This window comes from Jaculus jaculus, chromosome 1 (assembly GCF_020740685.1).
Source record: "Jaculus jaculus isolate mJacJac1 chromosome 1, mJacJac1.mat.Y.cur, whole genome shotgun sequence".
Lineage (NCBI taxonomy): Eukaryota > Metazoa > Chordata > Mammalia > Rodentia > Dipodidae > Jaculus > Jaculus jaculus.
In genome coordinates this window covers 247,922,079-247,944,581 of record NC_059102.1, presented here as the reverse complement: position 1 = coordinate 247,944,581, position 22,503 = coordinate 247,922,079, and the positions used below count along the sequence as shown (strand labels likewise).

The window sequence follows — 22,503 nt, the reverse complement described above, 5'->3', positions numbered from 1 at the left end:
GGTGAGGAATGTTGGACCCAGCTAGAGATCAGGCTTGGGGACAGTGGTCACAGACACAAGTCCATGAAGCAGAGAAGAGCTCTGCAACCCAGGGGACCCATAGGACAGGCTGAAAACTGCTGCTACTCTGACTTCCCTCTCCATGCCCCTCAGTATTTCTCTTTCCAATGTCTCCTCAAATACTGCATTTAACAGTGCTAACCATCAATGTTTTGCCTTGAAAACTCATGAAATGGCATTTCATTTGGAGCATGTACTTGTAGAGCACTTTTCCCCCCTAAAGTACACTTCTGACCCTCAAGCACCCAGAGTCTCCATGCCTGGGCTAACAGCTTTGCCACCACACTTAAAAGCTGTCTGCTATTGAATTCAAGGTGGAAATGGGGGAGACAGAGATCTTGGATATAATTAAATCTCCAATACTGTCATTTCTTCCTTCTCTGTCTCCAGTTACTTGCCCATGCCACAACAGCCTCAACTTCTAGCCTCTAGTCCCATTCCTCCAAACATCTCACCAGTTGTCATGCTGCAATTTGCCACACTGCAAATTGGATGCAATTACACACTCACCACACATCCTATATAATGTCCAGGAACTAAAGGTCAGGGTTACCATGATTAAGCATTCAGTTAACCTGTATAGGTTGCACAAACATGTATTTTAGCCTTTTCACCTGAGTGTCTATGGCCAGCAGGGTTCTTGGTGCATGGTCCAAGTTAGTAACACTTTTCCTGTATTTCATCAGGCCCTACACATACCCTACCCCCATACCAGCTGTGGTCTCTATGCATCCCCATAGTCTCTTCTGCCCTCCTTCAGCCCATTTTTCACTGCTTTGAATTTATTTATTTATTTATTATTTTGTTTTTTTTGAGGTAGGGTCTCACTGTATCCCAGGCTGACCTGGAATTCACTAAGGAGTCTCAGGGTGACCTCAAACTCATTGCGATCCTCCTACCTCTGCCTCCCGAGTGCTGGGATTAAAGGTATGAGCCACTACACCCAGTTTTATTTTTTATTTTTTTGAGGCAAGCCCAACAGACTGTTGTTTGGTTTTTTTCCTGCAAGAGAGAGAGCTGGCGTGCCAGGACCTCTAGCCACTGTAATCAAACTCCAGATACATATGCCATCTTGTGCACTTGCATCACCTTGTGTGTCTAGCTTATGTAGGACCTGGAGAGTCGAATATGAGTCCTTAGGCTTTGCAGGCAAGCACCTTAACCATTAAACCATTTCTGTAGTTCTGATTCTTTTTTTTTTGACCCTCCAAGATTATTGCTACCTTAGGCTCCTGGTCCTAGGTGCTTGTTTTTCTATTCATGCATATCCTGCACACTGGACTGTCCCTGCCTACTGGCTTATTTGCCTCCCCAGCTGGTCTGAGAACTCAGAGAATACAGTGACTTCAGATACTCAGAAAGCACAAGCTAGCAGCCTCTAGAACTGATGAACAAACAGATGGACAAGGGGTGGGGGCACAGAAGGCCAACTACCATATCTCAGGGATATTATTAGAAGTCATTGGCATTGTTTAGAGGGTTGATTACATAATCTCTAATGTCCCTCCTACCCAGAGATATTACCCTACTTCTCACCCAACACCAAAACAGCACATTGAATCTGGCATCACTTACCCGTTACTTTCAGGTCTCATTAGGACCAGTGCTTTTGTAGCAGAGCATGCCCAGGAGGGTTGTGCTGTGAAAGGCCTTCAGGCCTCTCATGTGGTAAAAGCCAGGATGTGGTGGAATCAGGCATCCAGAATATGGGGCTATTCTGAGGCCTGTGGGGGGTTTTTGGGTTAACTAAAATAGGGAAGAGAGGGACCCTTTTAATCTGAGAACTTCAGGAAGAGATGAGATATGGAATTTTTAATCCTGTTTGGGTTTACAGTGAGGTTAGTGGCTTGAGTATAAAAGCTCAGTGCTTGTGAGGGCTGGACGAGAACCCTTAGGGAACAGGAGGAACAAAGGCTCTTAGATCTGAGAAGTGGGCTAGCAGGAGACAGACAGTGTGCCCCTCCCTGGCACCAGGCCCATAGGCTGCACCCTCTGGACCAGGGCCTGTGGTAGTGACATGTAGTTGGAAAGAGGCTGCTGCCCAGTTGTAGGACACACTGGGGCAGGAAGTCCCCTGTGCTGTCCTGGGTTCATCCCATCCTGAGTATAATGAAGGGTCTGTAGCAGTGGGAGGCAAGAGGTATTGGGGCAAACTCCAGGTCCAGAGACCTGGGCTGGGTGATCCAAGTTGAGCTGCAGAGCTGGTTACTGATCTGGCCTCAGAGCGTTAGGGCCAGGTCAGCCCCTCCCACGAAGCGAGACTGGACGCAGGTCACCTGAGGCAGCTGAGCTTGAAAATGCCGGACAGCTGCCATGTTAATACCAGGACACATGGCCACATCCAATACTCGCAGCTGTTTGCATGCTTGCCCAATGGTATCCAGAGTTCTGCAGAGAGGTCATGGGATGAGTACCTGACCCAGGATGGAACCCCAGCTCAGCCCCTGCTGTGGCTCCACTTGCTCAGTGCCATCAGATACTCACTGCTCTGTGAGCTGACTGCAGCTGGACAGGTTGAGGTGCTGCAGCCTTGGCCAGGACCTGGCTGCCTGGGCCCACCCCTCATCACTGAGGTGACCACAGTGACTGAGCGCCAAGCGTTCCAGGCTAGGGCAGCCCCTGGCCACAGCTATCAAGCCCATGTCTGTAAATGCTGGCAACAGGCTCAGTGACAAGTACCTTAGCTGAGGGAATTGGAGTACCTGCAAGAATAGGGACAGAAAATGACACTGGAACCCAGAGCCTTGGGCTTTCCAGTTTCTCTGTTTCTAGTCAAGAGTGACCAAAAGCCAACAAGAAAGGAACTCCAGGGATGCCAGGTATGGTGGCACATGCCTTTAATCCCAGTACTCAGGAGACAGGTAAGAGGATCGCCATGAGTTTGAGGCCACCCTGAGACTACATAGTGAATTTCAGGTCAGCCTGAGCTAGAGTGAGACCCTACCTCAAAAAAAAAAAAAAAAAAAAAAAAAAACCTCCAGGGATACTTGCTAGTAGAGCCTGACATCCTGGGTTGATTTCCTAGTGCCCATGTAAAGCCAGATGCACAAAATGGCACATATATCTGGAGCTCATTCTGGTGCACCCTCTTTCTCCCCCTCTTCCCCACTCTCACTCTTTTTCCAAGTAAACAGTTTAAAGAAGAAAGGAAGGAAGAAAGAGGAAGGAAGAAAAAAGAAAGAAAGAAATGAATTCCAAGCAAAAAGTGGGTTGGCTTAATGCCCTGGCTCCAACCCTAACATTCTTAGCCCTATCCACACCTTGGCCAAACTGGCATCAGTCAGCTTGCTGCAGGCTGTGAGGTCCAATTCCTGCAGGGCCTGCAGCATGAGCAGGGAGGGGCCCTGTGGCTTGGAAGAGGGCTCCTCAAGGTCTGAGGCTTGACGCTCCAGCTCTGGGTGTTGCTGTGGGAAGAAACCCCAACTTCTCAGATTCTTCCTGAGTTTTCCTTTAAATGCTCCAAGAGAGACTCAGGAGGGTCAGCAGGGAGGCTGAGCCCAAGGCCATCCCACCCTCCCTAACTTCAAAGATCCCATACCTGAGAACCTAGTGCATACTCCTCACTTGGCTCCTCCAGCCCCAGAAGACCCCAGTCCTGGAGCTCCTTGCACCAAGCCAGGCGCAGGACTGAGAGGTGGGTGAGGTGGGTACATATGGCCTGCATGGTCTGGTTGGTGAGGGCCACACAGGAGGACAAGTCTAGCACCTTGAGGCTTGGGCCTAGGGCTGTGATCATGGACATCACTGAGGCATCCTTGGAGGAAGGTGGGAGGAAAAAAATGGAGAAGCAGCTTGCACCTGTTGCCACCAAGCTTGGCAGGGTTCACTAGCAAGGCTCTGCCAAGGGTTTCTATGCAACAAGGGGCTACTAGAGGGCTCGGGGGTGGGGGGGAGGGAGTAATATAGTCCCTGTACTAGTGGTGAAAGTTTGAGTGGACAGGGTGGGGGCTAAGGGTGAGTGGGAGACCTGGAAGAAGTTGCTGAAAGACAAAATCCAAGAATATAGATGATGCAGGACAGATGCAGATAGAAATCTCCACAGTAGGGCTGGAGAGATGGCTTAGTGGTTAAGGCACTTGTCTGCAAAACCAAAGGACCTAGGTTCGAGTCCTCAGGACCCACATAAGTCAGAAGCACAAAGTAGCACATGCATCTGGAGTTCACTTGCAATGGCTAGAAGCCCTAATCCACCTATTTTCTCTCTCTCTCAAATAAATAAAAATAAAAATAAATCTCCACAGAAATTGGGCATGGTGGCACACGCCTTTAATCCCAGCACTCAGAAGGCAGAGGTAGGAGGATCATTGTGAGTTTGAGGCTGCCCTGAGACTACATAGTTAATTTCAGGTCAGCCTGGGCCACAGTGAGACCCTACTTCATAACAACAAAAAACAAAACAACAAAACAAGTCTCCAAACTATCTGCCTTGCCTATGCTCTCAGACCCTGCTGAAGCGATAGGCTGAGGCAGCCCCCTGATCACAGCCCACTGGACCAGGGTGGACATCTGACTCTACTGAACCACTCTGAAGTACTCCCTTTAGAAGCTGAACCAGAAGTGTTCGTGCTGACACCTGCTAGGTGTGGAGTCAGCAGAAGCTGAGGGCAAAGCAGAGAGGGAGCCATAGAGACACAAGAACGGAAGGCTAAAGCCAGGAATGGTGGTTCACTCCTTTAATCCCAGCACTCAGGAGACTGAGGTAGGAGGAGGATCGCTGTGAATTTGAAGATAGCCTGAGCTACAAAGTGAGTTCCAGGTTAGCCTGGAATAGAATGAGACACTGCATCAAAAAATGTAAGGCAGTCAGCTTGGGCTACAGTGATACCCTACTTCAAAAAAAAAAAAAAAAGTAAGGCAGTCAGGTGTGGTGGCACATGCCTTTAATCCCAGCACTCAGGAGACAGAGGTAGGAAGATTGCTGTGGGTTTGAAGCCAGCATGGGACTACAGAATGGACTCCAGGTCAATCTAGGCTACAGTGAGACCCTGCCTTGAAAACAAAACAAAACAAAACAAAAAGAAAAAGTAAGGCTTGGGAGAACAGCTAAGAAGCACTAGTAGTCAAGGGAAGTAGTAAGTGGGGGAAGAGGTACTTGCCACAAAGCAAGGCTGAGACAGGCTTTAAATTGGTAATTCCCTTATCACAGCAATAGGTTGAAAGAATAACCCACCAAAAAAGACCAATTAACTTTCTCAGGGATGTCATCTACCAGGACAGTGCTAAACCCTATGAGGGGCCTGGCGGTAGCTAAGAGGTGACCTGATGCTCCTGTGACATTAGCTCCTGAGACCTTGCCTGAGTACCTTGTTCATAGCACCTTCCCTGCTACTGTCTTCTAATATTGCCTTTCTCCAGAACACATACATGTGAGGTGTTGGACCATCTCATTGGCGAAGCCAGTGGGGACTCCAAAGAAGTGTGCCATTAGCATTGTCTAAGCTCCTGTCCTCTTTCAGACCATGGCCCCGGTTTAGTTCTAACTACTATGCCAGGGACATAAACACTGGGTGATTCCTCCGTGGGGCTATAGGCCCACTTCCCCAGAAAGCAAGAGAGGGGTACCATGCTTACCTTCAGTGAAGAGCAGTAGGCCAGCCTGAGGGAGGTCAGTGGGGGTGTAGCTCCACAACCTGAGCCCAGGGCCTGCGCTAGTTCCTTCCCACTCACTAGGCAGCACTCAGCCATGTCCAGGCTCCGTAATTCCTGCAGGCTTCCCAGGGCTATACACCCTGCGTCAGTCAGTCGTTGCAGCTTCCCCAGGCTCAGGTGCCGCAGGTGTGGCAGGCCCCGGCTCACAGCCAACAGTGCCCCATCAGTCAGTTCTGAGCAGCCACTGAGGTCCAGGGAGTTAAGACCTGGCTGCTGATGGCACAGCCTGACCACAGCCTCTGTGGAAAGGTCCCTGCAGCTGTGCAAGCTCAGCTCCTCCAAATGCAGCCCAGCCACCTGGCCCAGAGCATGTAGTGCCTCAGGTGGCAAACCAGTGCCACTGAGGTCCAGGGCACGAAGCCTGCTGGCTCTTTCCTTCACGAATTGCAGCAGGTTGCGGAAGGAGAGCCGGGAAGGAGAAGAGATCTGGGAGCTGACGGAACCTCGGGTTGGTCCCATCTCAAAGGTGAGGTGGCAGTAGGCCAAGGAGAGGCGTTCTAAGCTGGGGACACAGCTGCTGAGATGGTTAAAGCTGAGGTCAGTCAGGTCCCGCAGGCCAGCCAGGTTAAGGTCACGGAGGCCACTTAATGCCTTTCGGACACACTGTACTGTCTCGGGCTGAGCCAGCAGATTGCCTGATGTGAAGAGGCTGTTGCAGCCACTCAAGTCAAGGGTACGGAGGGCTGGACAGCCCAGGATCAGGGTTATGAAGGATGCCTCTGTGGGGCTGCCCCCACCCAGGCACAAGCTCTCCAGGTGTGGGCCTAAGTGATAAGCAACAGACTGCAGCACATGGTGTGAGGCTGGTGAATCATCCAAGTTGGTCAGGCTGACACAGGAAATGGCCCTGAGGCCCAAGCTCTTGATGGCCGAGAGGGAAGCAGAAGACACGGGAATGTTGTACCGCACATTTGTCTAAAGGGCAGCAGCAAGCCTGGAGTTAGCTCTCTCAAAGGCTGAGGGTAGGCCAGGAAGGGTTCTTCCACAATGAGGACCCATCCTGGTATGTGATGTTATGTGTGGTTGAGGAGGGTGTGGGTAGAAAGTAGCATCTGGGAAAACAAATAGTGCTGAGGTTCAGTGGGAGATGACGATTAGGGGCAGGCAGGAAGACTAGTGAAGAACATGGCTGGAACAGGGGCAGAATGGGGTGTGTTGGCAAACTGAGCACAGGAGGGTGAGCTAAAGGGCACCCAGTGAAGCCTCCATGATGTGAGAGAACAAAGTACACAACCCAGCCTTTCAGACTCTCAGAAGAAGAGCCACAGACCCAGCCTCCTACCTGGACCTGGGCACTCGTTAAGTAATCAGCCTTCCTGACTTTCTAGAGAGGCTATAAACATCCCTGAGGGGGAGCAGAAGTGTGTGTGTGGCGGGATGTGGGGGAGCACTGAAACAGGCATCACTTACAACGTTCTGTGGCCCAGGTGCCATAGATTTGGGGCAAGCTCCAAGACCCAAGGCTGTCTGCGTACATGGAAATGTGTGTTGGGTTGGGGGGCACAGAGAAAGAGAGAGAACACTAACATGTGGAGTTGCTTGGGACTTGAGCCTAGAGGATACCTATAGCGCATCTCTGGAAGGGACAGAATCTGACAGAAAAAGTCCCAGAGGTGTCAAGGAGAGATAGAATGTTAAGCACGTGGTTGAGTAGGTGTAACTCAGGAGGCAAGTCACTGTTGTGAGAATATGCAGGCTATTACAAGAGTTTGGGAGCCCTCAGCTAAGGGAAATATTTTCATAGGACCTTACCTGATTTTGTGCTAGAAGAGGCCAAGGAGAAATCAGGACAATTTATGTGGAATAAGTTTGCAGAGAGAGAGAAGACAGCTGGGCTTCAAAAATCCTAAACCCTAGACTGGACTAGGGATGTGAACCAGTGGTAGAGTGTTTATCTAGAGGGCTTGAGTTCCTGAGTTAGATCTTCAGTACAGTAAACAAAGAAAAGAGAAGGAAAAAAGAAAACTTAATCACTTATCCTCATCTTCCCCAGGTAGCAGGCAAGTGATACTCCAAGAACACTTCTGTTTCAGCATTAACGTGGTTCTGATGAAGAGTCAGCCTATGCTCTAGATAATACTACGTTGTCAGTAAAGGCAAAATAACAAGTCACCCTCCTCACCTGTGCCCCATAAAACATCACCAAATAAGAAAGGCAGAACTGACATGTAGGAAGCACTACTCCCACCCAGCAGAGAAGCCATCCCTTAGGTATGTGGAAACCAGACTGGTTTCTCCCCCAATAGAAACAGCCAGCAAGGGTGTCACAGTGGGAAGGAGGTATATAAGAGATGAGGGCAGCTCTTGGTCTCTCTAACAGGAATCAGAGGTTGACTAGGTTCCCCTTCCAATCCCAAATGACGTTTTCACCCTGTGAAAGGAGCACCTCACCACAGTTCCCCATGTAGTGGGACAGGGGGGCTCCCAGTGGTCTTGGTTACTCTCACAGGACTAAGAAGAGTGTCAGGAAGATGCTAATATGCCAGTCTGGGGAGGAAAATGAAAGATCAAAGAGAAGGTTATGGAAAGAAAAGGAAAAGCAGGCCTCTAGCCACTGTGGTGACATATGAGTCGGTTTGGTAGTGAATAAACTAGGGCTATGGAAGCTGGAAGCAGCTTGGTTGCCCAGGCAGCACCCCACCACTTATGTGGCTGAGGACACTAAGAGCCTTGTGAGCCCCAGCTCTGGCAGCTGCATGCACACATACTCAGCTTCTTTCTCTTCCTTGGAGCCTGAGTAGCCAAGAACATTCTATCCTCTCTATTTCCCTGTGAACAAGACGGACAAACAGCCAATAAAAGGCACGGACAGTCACTTCAAGTCCTAGCCAAGAGCTGACAGCAGCAGTAAAAAGCCATCAGAAAATATGCAGGGCCTGGCCTAAAAACCCCCAGCTTCTGGGAGTTGAGACCACCTCAACTTTTTCTTTCTTTCTTTCTTTCTTTTTTTTTTTTTTTTTTGAGGTAGGATCTCACTGTAGCTCAGGCCAACCTGGAAGATTATGTAGTCTCAGAGTAGCCTCGAACTCATGGCAATCCTCCTCCCTCTGCTTCCCAAATGCTGGGATTAAAGGCCTGCACTACCACGACTGGCTATCTCAACTTAAATTTTTTTTTAAATGTTTTTCAAGGTAGGGTCTCCCTCTAGCCCAGGCTGACCTGGAATTCACTATGTAGTTTCAGGGTGGCCTTGAACTCACAGCAATTCTCCTACCTCTGCCTCCTCAGTGCTGGGATTAAAGGCATGTGCCCAGCTCCTGAGACCATTTCTAACCTCCATTGCTTTTTTTTTTTTTTTTTAATTATGTAGGGGTTGCCTCCAGCCATCACCCAGTGGTCAACTCTGGTCCTGAGGTCAGCTGGATGGAACTACAAAGGTCCAGGGACAGCCTTTTAGGAACATTTACATCTTTGGGGAGCAGACTGAAGCAGGACTCTTGGGTTCTGGATTTTGGTCCTTTCCAGGCCCTAGGAGCTAGCTGCTTGAGGAAGGACTATAAGGGTACCTATTCGAGCTTCAGCCACCTATCCACAGATGGACCAACTAGACCCGTGGTCTCCTCCTTTCCCTGTGCTGGCATTTTATGAGCAACGCTTGATAAAACTTCTAAAAGTGTCATATACCCCTTGGCTGTGGGAGGTCATGGCTTTGTGATATTTTATGCAGCCTGTAAGTTCTGTATAGACTGAAAACCATCTAACAGAGAAATGTCCCTATCTGCTTGGTAGAGGAATTCAAAGCTAAGGCACTTGTTCCCTTCTAGAAGGCCATGGGAAATACAGATCTGGTACCTAGGGGCACTGGTCTCAGTAGCTAAGAGTCAAACACCTTGAATATGAAGGCAGAATCTGACCTGGCTTTTGGTCTAGTTCCACAGTGATCAACCCAATGGTGAACAATCAGGGCTCCTCAGGGCCCTGGGTAGAGCCAAGAGATGTTAGGGGAAGGGTATGGTTCAGCAGCCAACCCTGGCCTGGTGAGCTTTATGCCAGTTTCCCCTTGTAGGCTAGTGTCCTCCATGGTGCCAGAGGCTGGGTTCACTGCCTCCTCTCTACTTTCCCACTCCTGGACTTTGGGAGGTGGTTCCTGCCAGGGCTCTGTAGATTGCTCTCTGAGTTATGATGATTAGCTGGAACCTCCAAGATTTCAGACTTTAGCCTTCTCTTCTTTCTTTGCTCTTCCTGCATCTTACCTATACCCAGGGGTCTGGATGCCTCCTCTGCCCTCTCTTTCCTTGCCAGCCTCCATGACACTTCTCTCTGCAACATCTCCCCAGAGCTTGCTGCTCTCCTCCCTCACGCTGCTGGACCCACTCTCCTTTTCCAGCCACAGATAACAAGACCAGGTACCTACTGGGAAAGGGGGAGGGGTCTGTGCTAGGGATACAGAATGCTGATGAAAGGTCAGGGCCTTTCCTCTTAGCACTGGACCCTCCTATCCTGCTTTTGCCCTGCCTCCCTGCTCACCCCACTTAAAGAGTTCTTGCCAAGGCCACCATCTTCTCCGGCTATGAGTCTACTACAGCAGCCTTTCCTCACCTACCCTTCTTGGGAAAGCCACAGGGTGAGATCTCCTTTCCCTTTCCTTATTCAGGTCTGCCAGCTAGGTCCTGGCACAAATACATCTTCCTTTCCTGCTCTTTTGGTTTAGCCAGACCATTCTCCAGCTTGCGGAGCTAACACTACCTTTTCCTCTGGGAATCCTGCTGCTTCCACCTTCCTCAGAGAACACAAATAACAGTGTTCAGGTTTTGTAACAGAGTGCTATGTAGTACAGGCTGGCCTCAGATTCACTGTGTAGCCCAAGATGGCCTCAAAGTCATGTTACAGTCCTCCCCACCTTTCTGATTTCTCCCCTTTCAGTCACTGACCACTTATTTCTGCTTTGCCTCCTCCATTTATCCCTTTCCCTCAGAAACACTCATTTCTCACAACAGTTTACCTCCAGCTAGGTTACTAGCATGTAGAGGCTTCTCTTTATTTCTCACACAGTGTCCTCTCTGCCTTACCACCTGCTAGGCTGGGAAGCAGCCATTTCTCTTCATGTTACTTTTCACTGTGCCCTTCTGGATTGCTCTTTCTTCTCTTTCCTCCTCCCCTTCTTCCCTTCTTTCTTTCTGTTTGTTTTGGTCTTTTGAGGTAGGGCCTTGCTCTAGGCTGACCTGAAATTCACTATGTAGCATCAAGCTAGACTTGAACTCACAGAGATCCTCCTACCTCTGCCTCCCAAGTGCTGGGATTACAGCGTGCACCACCATACCTGACAACTATTTTCCTTATGATTCACAATATTTCTTCAGTTCCAGATACTAGGGGATCAACTACTTCATGGACCTCTCTCTAGACAAGCTTGATACAACATGCCCAAACCTGAATTTATCATTGATTCCCAACCTCACTCCTACTAAACTCTCACCACTGTCAACTAAGCCACTCTTATTTCTCACATCTACAAGGACCAAAGTTCCTTCTACTCCATTTCTTTTTATTATTTATTTATTTATTTTTAGTTTTTCAAGGTAGGGTCTCACTCTAGCTCAGGCTGACCTGAAATTCACTCTGTAGCCTCAGGGTGGCCTTGAACTCATGAAGATCCTCCTACCTCTGCCTCCTGAGTGCTGGGATTAAAGGCGTGTGCCACCATGCCCAGTGCTCCATTTCTTTTTGAAATATGTCCCTCTGCTACAACTTCCTTGTTTCTGCCTGTCACCCCCTTAATGTCTGTCAGGAATAGGTAACATCAGCTTCCTCCTCATTGAAGTACTGGGCTCTACTTTTGCTGACTCCAAACCATCTTTAATCTAGTTTCCAGGGTGATTTTATTTTAATTAATTAAATTTTAAAATTTATGTAATTATTTATTTTGGTTTTTTGAGGTATAGTTTCACTGTAGCCCAGACTGACCTGAAATTCACTATGCAGTCTCAGTGTGGCCTCAAACTCATGGCGATCCTCCTACCTCTGCCTCCTGAGTGCTGGGATTAAAGGTGGTGCCACCACACCCAGCTTCCAGGGTGATATTTTAAAAAGTATTATTTATTTGCAACAGAAAGAAACATAGAGAGAGAGAGAGAGAGAGAGAGAGAATGAATATGAATATAGCTACACCAGGGCCTCTAGCCACTGCTGCAAACAAACTCCAGATGCATGTGCCACTTTGTGCATCTGGTTTTACATGGGTACTGGGGAATCCAACCCAGGTGTTAGGCTTCACAGGCAAGTGCCTTAAGGGCTGAACCATCTCTCCAGCTCCCAGGGTGATTTATTAAAATATTTTATGGGGCTGGAGAGATGGCTTAGCCTAAGGACCCTGGTTCGAGGCTGGATTCCCCAGGACCCACGTTAGCCAGGTGCACAAGGGGGTGCACGTGTCTGGAGTTGGCTTGCAGTGTCTGGAAGCCCTGGTGCACCCATTCTCTCTCTGTTTCTATCTGCCTCTTTCTCTCTGTGTCACTTTCAAATAAATAAATAATAATAAACAAAAAAATTTTAAATATTTTATGTATTTATTTATTTATTTATTTATTTTTGTGGTTTTTTCGAGGTAGAGTCTTGCTCTAGCCCACACTGACTTGGAATTCACTCTGTATTCTCAGGGTGGCCTTGAACTCATGGCAATCCTCCTACCTCTACTTGAGTGTTGAGATTAAAGACATGTGCCACCACACCCTTTCTTTCTTTCCTCCCTTCCTCCCTTTTTCCTTTCCTTTCCTCTCCTCTCTCTTTTCTTTTCAACGTAGGATCTTGCTTGAGCCTGGGATGACCTGGAATTCACTCTGTATTCTCAGGGTGGCCTCTAACTCAGGGTGATCCAGCCTCTCAAGTGCTGGGATCAAAGGCGTGCCCCACTACGCCTGGCCCCAGGGTGAGTTTTGCAAAGGGAAAATCAAGCAGTTCTCTCCAGACTCCCTGACAAGTCTTCCCATGCACAGGACAGAGAAGAAGCTTGCCGGCTAGCATTTAAGCACTTCTACGTGAGATCATGGCTTTTTTTTTTTTTTTTTTTTTGAGGTAGGGTCTCACTCTAGCTCAGGCTGACCTGAATTTCACTCTGTAGTCTCAGGGTTGCCTTGAACTCATGGCGATCCTCCTATCTCTGCCTCCCGAGTGCTGGGGTTAAAGACATAAGCCACCACGCCCAGCTTCTATGACTTACTTCTTTAGAACATGTCTTCCACTGCCCACTCTCCCTTCCTTTACAGCCCATGTCTGACTGGTATCTTAGGCTGTCATATCTCTACTCATCTGCTTTTTCTGATTTAGGGGCTCCCACCTTTCACTTTCATTATTGTCTATTTGGCAAATATTTATTCTTCTTTTGAGTCTCAAGCTCAACATCTCCATGAAGTCTCTTTTGAATCTTTTTGTTATTGTTTTAGTTTTTCAAGATAGTGTCTCAGGATGGCCTTGAACTCAAGGCAATCCTCCTTCCTCTGTCTCCTGAGTGTGTGCCACCATGCCCTGCTAGTCTCTTTTGAATCTTTTTCTCCTCTGAGAATGTTTTGCACACTTGAATGTAACACTTCTCTCACTACCAATTCCCATGTAACTTACCTTCCTTACTTTTACCTTGTATTTGACATGGACAGAAACATCTAAATATCATGTAATTTTTGGCCTTTCGAATCTCTCTGCTGAGGCCCTGGCCTCCACATCTCTTCTTACTCTCAGACAACCTGGCCTTCAAATTTACCAAGAAAAGTAGCTACTGAGGAAGGAGATGCCACTAAGGAACTTCCTCTGCAAATAGCTTCATGTTCTCTCTCTTCCACCCTCTTCTTCCTCAGGAAAACATGACATCTTCTCCATTCTATGCAAGATCAAGCCTGCATGTGCACTGAAGCCAGTGTCTGCAACCACCTCAGGTGTTATCTACTATTCCTGACTTCTCTCCTCCCTATATTCCTCCCCCATCTAGTAACTCTCTCTTTCTCTTTTGGTTTTTCGAGGTAGGGTCTCACTCTAGCCCAGGCTGACCTGGAATTCACTATGTAGTCTCAGGGTGCCCTTGAATTTATGGAAATCCTCCTACCTCTGCCTCCTAAGTGCGCCACTACTCCTGGCTCTCTCTGACTTAAGCATGTCACACATTTGGGGTACTCAATCAAAATCCCCTTTAAACCCACCTCAGTGTCTTATCTCCTAACACTTCTCCCACATAAATCCCACTTCCAGGTTTATGGAATTTTTGTGGCTGTTTTCAGAACTATTCCACACCTTGATGCCAAAGTTCTAGAAGACCAACCTTTATCCTCATCCTTATTTATTTACTTATTTGAGAGAGATAGAGAAAAAGAGGCAGATAGAAAGAGAGAGAAAGTGGGCATTCTAGGGCCTCTAGCCACTGCAAATGAACTTCAGATGCATGTGCCATCTTGTACACCTGGCATTACACAGGTACTGGGGAACTGAACTTAGATTCTTAGGCTTTGCAGGCAAGTACCTTAACTGCTGAGCCATCTCTCCAGCCCCCTCATTCTATCAAGCCTTCCCTGATGCTAATGATCTCTGGATGTCCTTCTTCATATCCCTGTTGTACCCTTTCACTCAGTGTGACAGCACTGAGTACATGGTGCTGATCATTCATGCTACTGCCTTTCTTCACTGGACTGCATGAACGTATGGTATACATGAGTGGATAGATGGGTGACATATAAGTAGAGGCAAGAACAAGCTGAAATGAGAGACAACTGGAAATGGGCCAAGGGTGAGTTTCTTACCTCCCGAAGGGCATTCTGGGCTGCATAGTACCAAGCCCGGCTTACGAGGGAGGCCTCTTTCTGATCTGACAGAGGGAGGAAGCTCAGAATATATGTGATCATCTGAGGGAAAAAGACAAGGTATTTGTGGTTAGAATTGGGCTGTTTTGGAACTTACTCTACCTGACTTCCCTATGGGTCTGAGGGCACCAGAACCCTGGCTTCTAGTTCATCTCAGATCCAAAGCTACATAGATTATTACTCTGCCTTCTGTAGCCTCTAGGCATCTCCAGTGGGAATGAACCTTTCTTCAGCCACTTCTGGTACAGGCTTGTACAAACTAGTAAAAACCAAACTTGCCAGAGGTGGTGGTGCACACCTTTAATCTCAGTACTCAGGAGGCAGAGGTAGGCAGATCATTGTGAGTTTGAGGCCACCCTGAGACTACATTGTGAATTCCAGGTCAGCCTGGGTTAGAGTGAGACCTTGAAAAAACAAACAGACAAAAAGCCAAACTCATGCCCAGTTTGATAGAAAAAGCCTGATCATTGGGGCCAGACAAACCTAGCCTAAATCCTTACTCTTCAAGCCACCTATTGTTTTTCTAATCTAGGAAATGACAATTGCAGTGAGATTTAGATTGGTTGCTAAGAGAATTAAGTTATAAAGCACAGTATCTTGCATAAATCTAGAACACAGTCAAATGCTCCTCTTCTGTAGCCCAGATTGGCCTGGAAGTCACCATGAAAGCCAGGCTGGCTTTGAATTCACAGCCACCTTCTTACCTAGCCTCCCAAGTGATTGGATTATAGATGTGAACCACGGTGCCTGGCTTTGGGACCCAATTTTTCTTCTAATTTTCCCCATTACCAGCTTGTCTTCTCAGCTAGCTATTAAGATATGACTCAGCAAGTCCAGGAGACTCTAGTATTCCCTCCATCTATGCTGAATGAGGCTGGGAGTGGTGAGGTTGGAGGCTCTAAAGGGGACTTGGAAGAGGGTAACTTGGGAGGCCATGAACAATTTGGTATCTACTATGCTTTTCTTCTAGAATATTTTCTCCTTGAGTCTAGGAACACTGCTCCTCCACCATAGGCCTTCACCATACCAACTGCCCTGTTTGTGGATTCTTTTGTGGCTCCCAGGGCTCAATATTTTGATCTTCTACTGAATAGTATAAGACTAATCAACAATTCAATAGCCTCATGTCCTATTAACCAAAGGCTAATCCAACTGTCTACTTGTCCTTTACTCAAATGGTTCACAACCATATTAATCTCAACCAAAATTCACATTCCTGTCCTTATTCCAACTTCTTCAATGCCAACACACTCCCAAAAGAGCCCGGTGACACTTTAGATTCATGTTATTTCATTCTTGTTTTATTTTTCTTTGAGGCAGGGTCCCATTCTAGCCTAGGCTGGCCTTGAATTCACAGTGTTCCTGCTACCTCAGTCTCCTGAGTGCTGGGACTAAAGGTGTACACTACCATGTTTGGCACTATTCTATCTTTTACTTCCAAATGTGGTATGAAACTGAGGCTTCGGCCAAGCCTAACCAAAACCCATGCAAATCCCAGCTTCACTACTTTCTAGCTGTGTGATGTTATGCAATGTACTTGACTTCTCTGAGCTTCAGTCTCTATATGTGTGAAGTAGGTATATACATAATTTTGGTTTTTCAAGGTAGGATCTCACTCTGGCCCAGGCTGACCTAGAATAATTCACTATATAGTCTCAGGGTGGCCTTGAACTCACTGCGATCCTCCTACCTCTCTGCCTCCCAAGTGCTGGGATTAAAGGTGTGCGCCACCACACCAGGCGAAGTAGGAATATTTTTAAAAATCTAGACCAGGAGCTGGGCATGGTGGTGCATGCCTTTAATCCCAGCACTCTGGAGGCAGAGGCCACCCTGAGACTACATAGTGAATTCCAGGTCAGCCTGGGCTGGAGTGAAAACCTACCTCGAAAAAAAAAAAAAACAAAAATAACTAAAAAAAAATCTAGATCAGGGGCTAGAGAGACGGCTTAGCAGTTGAGAAACTTGTCTGCAAAGCCTAAGGACCCAAGTTTGAGTGCCCAGTACCCACATAAGCCAGATGCACGTGTGGCACATGCGTCTGGAGTTCGATTGCAATGGCTATAGGGCCTGGTACATCCATTCTATCTACCTCTTGACCTCTCTCTCTCTCTCAAATAAATAAATAAATAAAAACCTTAAAAAAATCTAGATCAAGCCTGGGCTAGCATGAGACCCTAAAAACAAAACAAAACAAAAAAAACTCATAGTCTTATAGGGATTAGATGATCCATATGTGACTGCTAGACTGCTGTTATTAACTTTTTACCTTTGCAACTTTACCACCTTAGTAACTTGAATTTTTATTGCCCCAGACCTAGATTTCTTTTATAACTTCCTTGCCAATTCATTCTACACATCATTTAAAAAAAAAAAAAAGTCCTGGTGCTGGGGAGATGGCCCAGCAGATAATGGCACTTTCTTGCAAAGCCTGCCAGCCCAGGTTTTTTTTTTTTAAATATTTTATTTTTATTTATTTGAGAGAGGGGAAAAAGTGAGGGAGGGAGAAAGGGAGGTTGAAAGAGAGAGGGAGAGGGAGAGAGAGAGAGAGAGAGAGAGAGAATGGGCATGCCAGGGCCTCCAGCCACTGCATATGAACTCCAGATGCATGCACCACCTTGTGCATTTGGCTTACGTGGGTCCTGGAGAATTGAACTGAGGTCCTTTGACTTTGCAGGCAAGCGCCTTAACCACTAAGCAATCTCTCCAGCCCCAGCCCAGGTTTGATTGCCCAGCACCCAAGTAAATACAGATGTACAAAGTGTTGCATGTTGCTCTTGTGCAACAGCAAGAGTCCCTGGTATGCCCATGCTCTCTCTGCTTGCAAATGAATAAATAAAAATAGTTTTCAAAAACTTTCCTGTTTTAGCACTCCCCTGATGAAAATATTCAGTTCCCCAATACTATCAGAACAAAATCTCCACTCCTGGGTCAGCACTGCCAGGATTCCAAGCCTGATTAGGCCGGCTTGTCCCAAACCTCTTTTCTGGATGTTCCTCCTTCACCAGCCCCCTGTGATCACTTCTCTTCTTGGGTGCTGGATGCTCAGCCAATATTTACTGATTAAATTAGAGATGCAGAGGCCTCTACCTCTACTGTCACCAGGGGAGGGGTGGAAGATAAAGCAGATTATTATTGGGAGGAGAATGACTGGAAATATTGCTTGGGCAAGACAGAGGAGGTGGGAGGAAGAGTGTTGATGGGGTCTAGACTAACCAAGCCCACATCCCTAGGAGAAAGCAGGAGGTTTCTGGGCTAAGATAGTTGCTCTCTTCTCTTCTGGGTTGTTGAAGACTTCTGAGTTGTTGTTGTCTTCAACAACCCTAGGGGCAAAGGGACAGGGAAATAAACCTGTCCTCATGATTCATTCAACAGAGAACTAAGCCAGGTGTGGTGACACACATCTTTGATCCTAGCACTTGGGTGGCAGAGGTAGGAGGATCACTGTGAGTTTGAGGCCACCCTGAGACTGCACAGTGAAATCCAGGTCAGCCTGGACTAGAGTGAGACCCTACCTCAAAAAAGTAAAACAAAAAAGGAACTAGAGGGCTGGAGAAATGGCTTAGTGTTTAAGGTGCTTGCCTGTGAAGCCAAAGAGGTTCAATTCCCCAGGACCCAAGTAAGCCAGATGCATAACGGAGGCACACGCACCTGGAGTTCATTTGCAGTGGCTGGAGGCCCTAGCACACCCATTCTCTCCTTTCTCCCCATTTCTCTCTTTCAAATAAAGAAAGAAAAATAAAATATTTTTAAAAAAGGAACTAGAGGAGACAGTGATAAGGGTGCTCATCCCATGAACCTCACCTTAAGGGACAACTACAGATGTGACTATATTCACAGGATCTATAGGAATGGATGGATATACTCTGGGGCCAAAGGGAAGAGGGATGTCATTACAACGGACTCATTAAAGTGATAACAGGCCTATTTCCGCTAAGGACAGAGAGCATTCCAGGACTTAGGGAAGGAGTGGCCTGACTTCCTTGGGCAGAGGAAGGGGGCTGTCAACCCCCAGAACGGATGGACAGGTCATACCAAAAAGCCACTGTTGGCAAAATCTGTATCTCATAGCCCAAGAGGCCTGGCTATGAAGGAACAAACATCCCCTGGGGCAAATGAGATATGAGGGGCCTAGGAGCTGAAAAACAGGCCTGTCTTTGATAAGGAATTCTGCGACTGTCCCCAGAGTTGACGGGCAGGGAGCAGTCCGTTTCCCACTGCCAGGGCGAGCGAGCATTGGAAACTGAGAGACCTCTTCAAGGGGCCAATGAGGATAAGACTGGTTACCCTTCAGGGACGACGGGATGGAGCGGACATCTTCCAGAACTGAGGGGGAGGGAATGGCCATCTCAAGGGAAAAGGATGGGTAGAGGGTCTGTCCTTGCTGAGGTGACAAAGCAGCCATCCTCTGGAAGCAATGGGGAAGGAGAGGACGGTCCCCCAAGCTAAGGGGATGGAGTGGCCCCAAAGCGGGCCGTTACCCAGAGTTTGCAGGTCCTGAGATCCGCTGGGCGGATGTTTCCGCCAGACGGAAGGTGCTGGTCGAGCTATCAGACAGCCCCTCCCCAACGCTCGGTACCCCGAGGGCGGGGCCTGTCCGAAGCCAGGCCTGAGGACCGCTTCCTCTCACCTCCAGGGGCAGCGACTCCGCCATCGCATCCCTGCCGCCTCCGCCCCCGCGCAGAGCTTCCTGGGAAGTGTAGTCCCAGTTGCCTCTGAGGGTGGGGCTAGGGAAGGAAATGGACCCCACTTCCGTCCACAATCCTGACGATTGCAGTCTTACCGGAAGTGCATGGGCTGCCGATGTGGTGTGTAGCGAGTGTGGTTTCAGACACTCGCCCTTGTTTCTCAGGCTGGGTATTTGCCGTGCACCATGGCGGTAAGGAGGGCGGGTAGGACGGGGTTCGTATCGGCCCAAGTGCTCCCGGGGCTGGGGGGTGTGCAAACTGAAAGGACATAACGGGAAAGTGTGGGCCGGAGGGGAGCGCCATCCAATGGCCGGACTGTGCTAGGGCATGCGGGGTCGAAGGATGGGGAGTGGGGATGACTGCGCAGGAGCCTGAGCTGTGTGGAAGGGGGTGGGGCGGAAGTTCCAGATGGGAAATACTCCAGCAAAGCTGGGCGGGGGTGGGGAGGAGGGATCATTCAGTTCCACTCGAGTAACCCCTGCAGGGGTCGTCACCCCAAAGCTGTACCTTACCGGAGGAACCTACAGAAGATACTAGCGTGCATTTGATGGTTCCAGGACCAGCAGGTGGAAGCGACTATAGCTTGGGATGATGGAAAGATGGTGTCTTGGAGGCTGAAATGGCTTAGCGGTTAAAGGCGCGCTTGTTTACAGAGGCCAAGATCGGTATCTCCAGTACCCAAGTAAAGCCAAACACAAGAAGTGGGGCATACATCTAGCATTCATTTCACTGGCAAGAGACCCTGACATGCCCACACATACACACTCGTGCAAATAAAACAAGTATTAAATTGGTTTAAATCTTATTTTTATTTATCTTTGAGAAAGGCAGAGAGAGAGAGAAAAAAAAAAAAGAGAGAGGGAGGAGAGAGGGAGAGAAAGAGGCAGATAAGAGAATGGGCATGCCAGGGCCTTCAGCTGCTGCAAACAAACTCAAACATGTACCACCTTGTGCACCTGGCTTACATGGGTCCTGCGGAATCGAACCTGGGTCCTTTAGCTTTGCAGGCTAGTGCCTTAACGGCTATGCCATCCCTCCAGCCCTAAAACATGTCTTTTTCAATGGTGTTATGGCTGTAGGCACTGGAGGAATAGTAGACATCCCAGGGGGTATTAAATCTGAGCATAAGGACCTTGCTGAGGCGCAGATAAAACCGGGCTGGGTGGAGGGAGTGATGAAGACAGGCTGAGAAGAGCAGTGACAACATCTCATTATCTTTCTGCAGCCCAAGGGTAAAGTGGGCACCAGAGGAAAGAAACAGATATTTGAAGAGAACAAAGAGACTCTGAAGTTCTACCTGCGGATCATACTGGGGGCAAATGTAAGTACCTGCCTCCTGTCTTCTATACCCATTCATAATCTCACAGTCTTCAGTCCTGTTTGGTGAGGAGTGCTGGTAAGAGAACATTTAAAGAAAATGAGAAGCCAGGCATGGTGGCACATGCCTATAATCATAGTACCAGGGAGGTTGTTGCAAGAGAATAATAAACTTGAAGCCAGCCTGGGCTATATAGTGAATTCCAGGTCAGCCTGAGATACACAGAAAGACCCTATCTTAAAAAATGTTGTGGGGGGGGAGGAGGGGTCAGGCATGGTGAATCCCAGCACTTGAGAGGCAGAGATACAGGTGAATCACTGTGAGTTCAAAACTAGCCTGGGACTACAGAGTGAGTTCCAGGTCTGGTGAGTTGAGACCCCACCTTGGGGAAAAAAAAAAAAAAAAAAAAAAGGAAATGAGACTAGGTAGCTCATGACTATAAATCCAGCTACCAGCTACTTGAGAGATTGAGACCTGAGAATAAATTCAAGGCTAACCTGGGTAAGAAAGTAAGACTCAGCTGGGCATGGTGGTGCACACCTTTAATCCCAGAACTTGGTAGGCAGAGGTAGGAGGAGTGCTGTAAGTTCAAGGCTAGCCTAGATTACAGAGTGAGTCCCAAGTCAAGTCTTCAGAAAGAAATAAGGGCAGGAAGTATGTTCCGTGTAGAGTTCTTGCTTGAGTTCGATACCCCAATAGCACAAGAAAGAAAGAAAAAAATTACACAGTCACAGAGGAAATGCTTTGCAGGCAAGTGCCTTAACCACTAAGTCATCTCTCCAGCCTCTCCCCACACTTTCATTTTTTGTTTTTGTTTTTTGAGGTAGTGTTTCACTCCAGCTCAGGGTGACCTGGAATTCGTTATGTAGCTCAGGATGGCCTCGAACTCTTGGCAATCCTCTTTTGCCTCCCAAGTGCTGAGATTAAAAGCATTCACTACCACACCCAGCTCAAGGCTTCTTTTTCTACTTAGACTCAGGAGGCAGGGCCCTACTACCACTCGGCTCCTCCTATAGCCTGGCCCAATTCTTGGTCAGAGTTGAGGGACGCCCATAGCTTGGGGGTAGCTTTCAACTTCAGCCTGAACCTGTGTTTACTTGCAGGCCATTTACTGCCTTGTAACCTTGGTTGTCTTCTACTCATCTGCCTCATTTTGGGCCTGGGTAAGTGTCCCCATCCTGGAAAGTAGGTGAGTACATAGGGCCAGTGGCTGGTCTTTGACACCCTCATTCTTGCTCTACAGGTGGCCCTGGGTTTTAGTTTGGCTGTATATGGGGCCAGTTACCACTCTATGAGCTCGATGGCTCGGGCAGCCTTCTCTGAGGATGGGTCCTTGATGGATGGTGGCATGGACCTCAACATGGAACAGGGCATGGCAGAGTGAGTGTCCCCCACCGCCAGCCCAGGTGAGCGGCCCCAGGGCTGGGGCCCAGAGAACCCAGGAACTACAACTACTTGCAACTTGGGAGAGTGGAAGAGCCTACGCTCGGGCCCATCTTCTGTCTTTGTCAGTCTCCCTTGTATCCACAGGCACCTTAAGGATGTGATCCTGCTGACAGCCATTGTGCAGGTGCTCAGCTGCTTCTCCCTCTACATCTGGTCCTTCTGGCTTCTGGTACGTGGGCTGGGATGCTCCTAAGGAAGGGTGTCTAATTCTCCCTGGTCTTTGTTCTTTGCACCTGGCTTCAAGTTATCTTTTCTTTCCTAGGCTCCAGGCCGGGCCCTTTACCTCCTGTGGGTGAATGTGCTGGGTCCCTGGTTCACAGCAGATAGTGGAACTCCAGCACCAGAACACAATGAGAAGCGGCAGCGGCGACAGGAGCGGCGACAGATGAAACGGTTATAGCCATGGATATTGTGGCCACAGTCTATTGGGTGCTGGTTGGCTCTATTAGGTTGCATGGTCCCCATGCCTGGAGCAATGAGGGCATGCCTGAGGTCTAGGATTACCGAATAAATGGTTTAGGCTGTGGTTAATGGCTATATGTGGTAATGAATAACAAAGAGCTAG

The 22,503-nt window shown here is 48.2% G+C and overlaps 2 protein-coding genes across 7 annotated transcripts; one reads left to right on the top strand and one right to left on the bottom strand.

The window, feature by feature from the left end:
- Nucleotides 1-1,857: 1,857 nt before the first annotated feature.
- On the bottom strand, nt 1,858-19,171 carry Lrrc29 (leucine rich repeat containing 29). 5 transcript variants are annotated; one of them, XM_045150251.1, is made up of 7 exons: nt 19,117-19,171; nt 14,430-14,531; nt 5,632-6,624; nt 3,599-3,814; nt 3,321-3,464; nt 2,545-2,762; nt 1,858-2,448 (listed from the first exon to the last, which is right to left on the bottom strand). In XM_045150251.1, exons 1-7 carry the CDS (start codon nt 19,138-19,140, stop codon nt 2,280-2,282), a joined length of 1,866 nt encoding a protein of 621 aa, XP_045006186.1. In that variant the 5' UTR covers nt 19,141-19,171; the 3' UTR covers nt 1,858-2,279. The 5 variants fall into 5 exon arrangements, with proteins under 5 accessions (XP_045006186.1, XP_045006193.1, XP_045006205.1 ...); XM_045150258.1 differs by lacking the exon at nt 19,117-19,171 and adding an exon at nt 18,968-19,045; XM_045150270.1 differs by lacking the exon at nt 2,545-2,762.
- Nucleotides 19,172-19,235: 64 nt separating this feature from the next.
- Tmem208 (transmembrane protein 208) lies at nt 19,236-22,464 on the top strand. Of its 2 annotated transcripts, XM_004661702.2 has the most exons (6): nt 19,236-19,365; nt 20,400-20,495; nt 21,596-21,655; nt 21,736-21,872; nt 22,023-22,107; nt 22,201-22,464. In XM_004661702.2, the coding sequence occupies exons 1-6, from the start codon at nt 19,360-19,362 to the stop codon at nt 22,336-22,338; spliced, it is 522 nt and encodes a 173-aa protein (XP_004661759.1). In that variant the 5' UTR covers nt 19,236-19,359; the 3' UTR covers nt 22,339-22,464. The 2 variants fall into 2 exon arrangements, with proteins under 2 accessions (XP_004661759.1, XP_045012574.1); XM_045156639.1 differs by lacking the exon at nt 22,201-22,464 and having other exon boundaries at nt 21,736-21,898.
- The last annotated feature ends 39 nt before the right edge of the window (nt 22,465-22,503 follow it).

Excerpts from the sequence above, each read along its gene's own strand:
- Lrrc29 (XM_045150251.1), bottom strand. The coding sequence starts at position 19,140 with ATGGCGGAGTCGCTGCCCCTGGAG. Across the intron at positions 14,532-19,116 it reads CGGAGTCGCTGCCCCTGGAG|ATGATCACATATATTCTGAG; the intron begins GTGAGAGGAAGC and ends TTTTTCCCTCAG. Across the intron at positions 2,449-2,544 it reads TGCAGTCAGCTCACAGAGCA|AACTCTGGATACCATTGGGC; the intron begins GTGAGTATCTGA and ends ACCTCTCTGCAG.
- Tmem208 (XM_004661702.2), top strand. Across the intron at positions 20,496-21,595 it reads GGATCATACTGGGGGCAAAT|GCCATTTACTGCCTTGTAAC; the intron begins GTAAGTACCTGC and ends GTTTACTTGCAG. Across the intron at positions 21,656-21,735 it reads CTGCCTCATTTTGGGCCTGG|GTGGCCCTGGGTTTTAGTTT; the intron begins GTAAGTGTCCCC and ends CTTGCTCTACAG.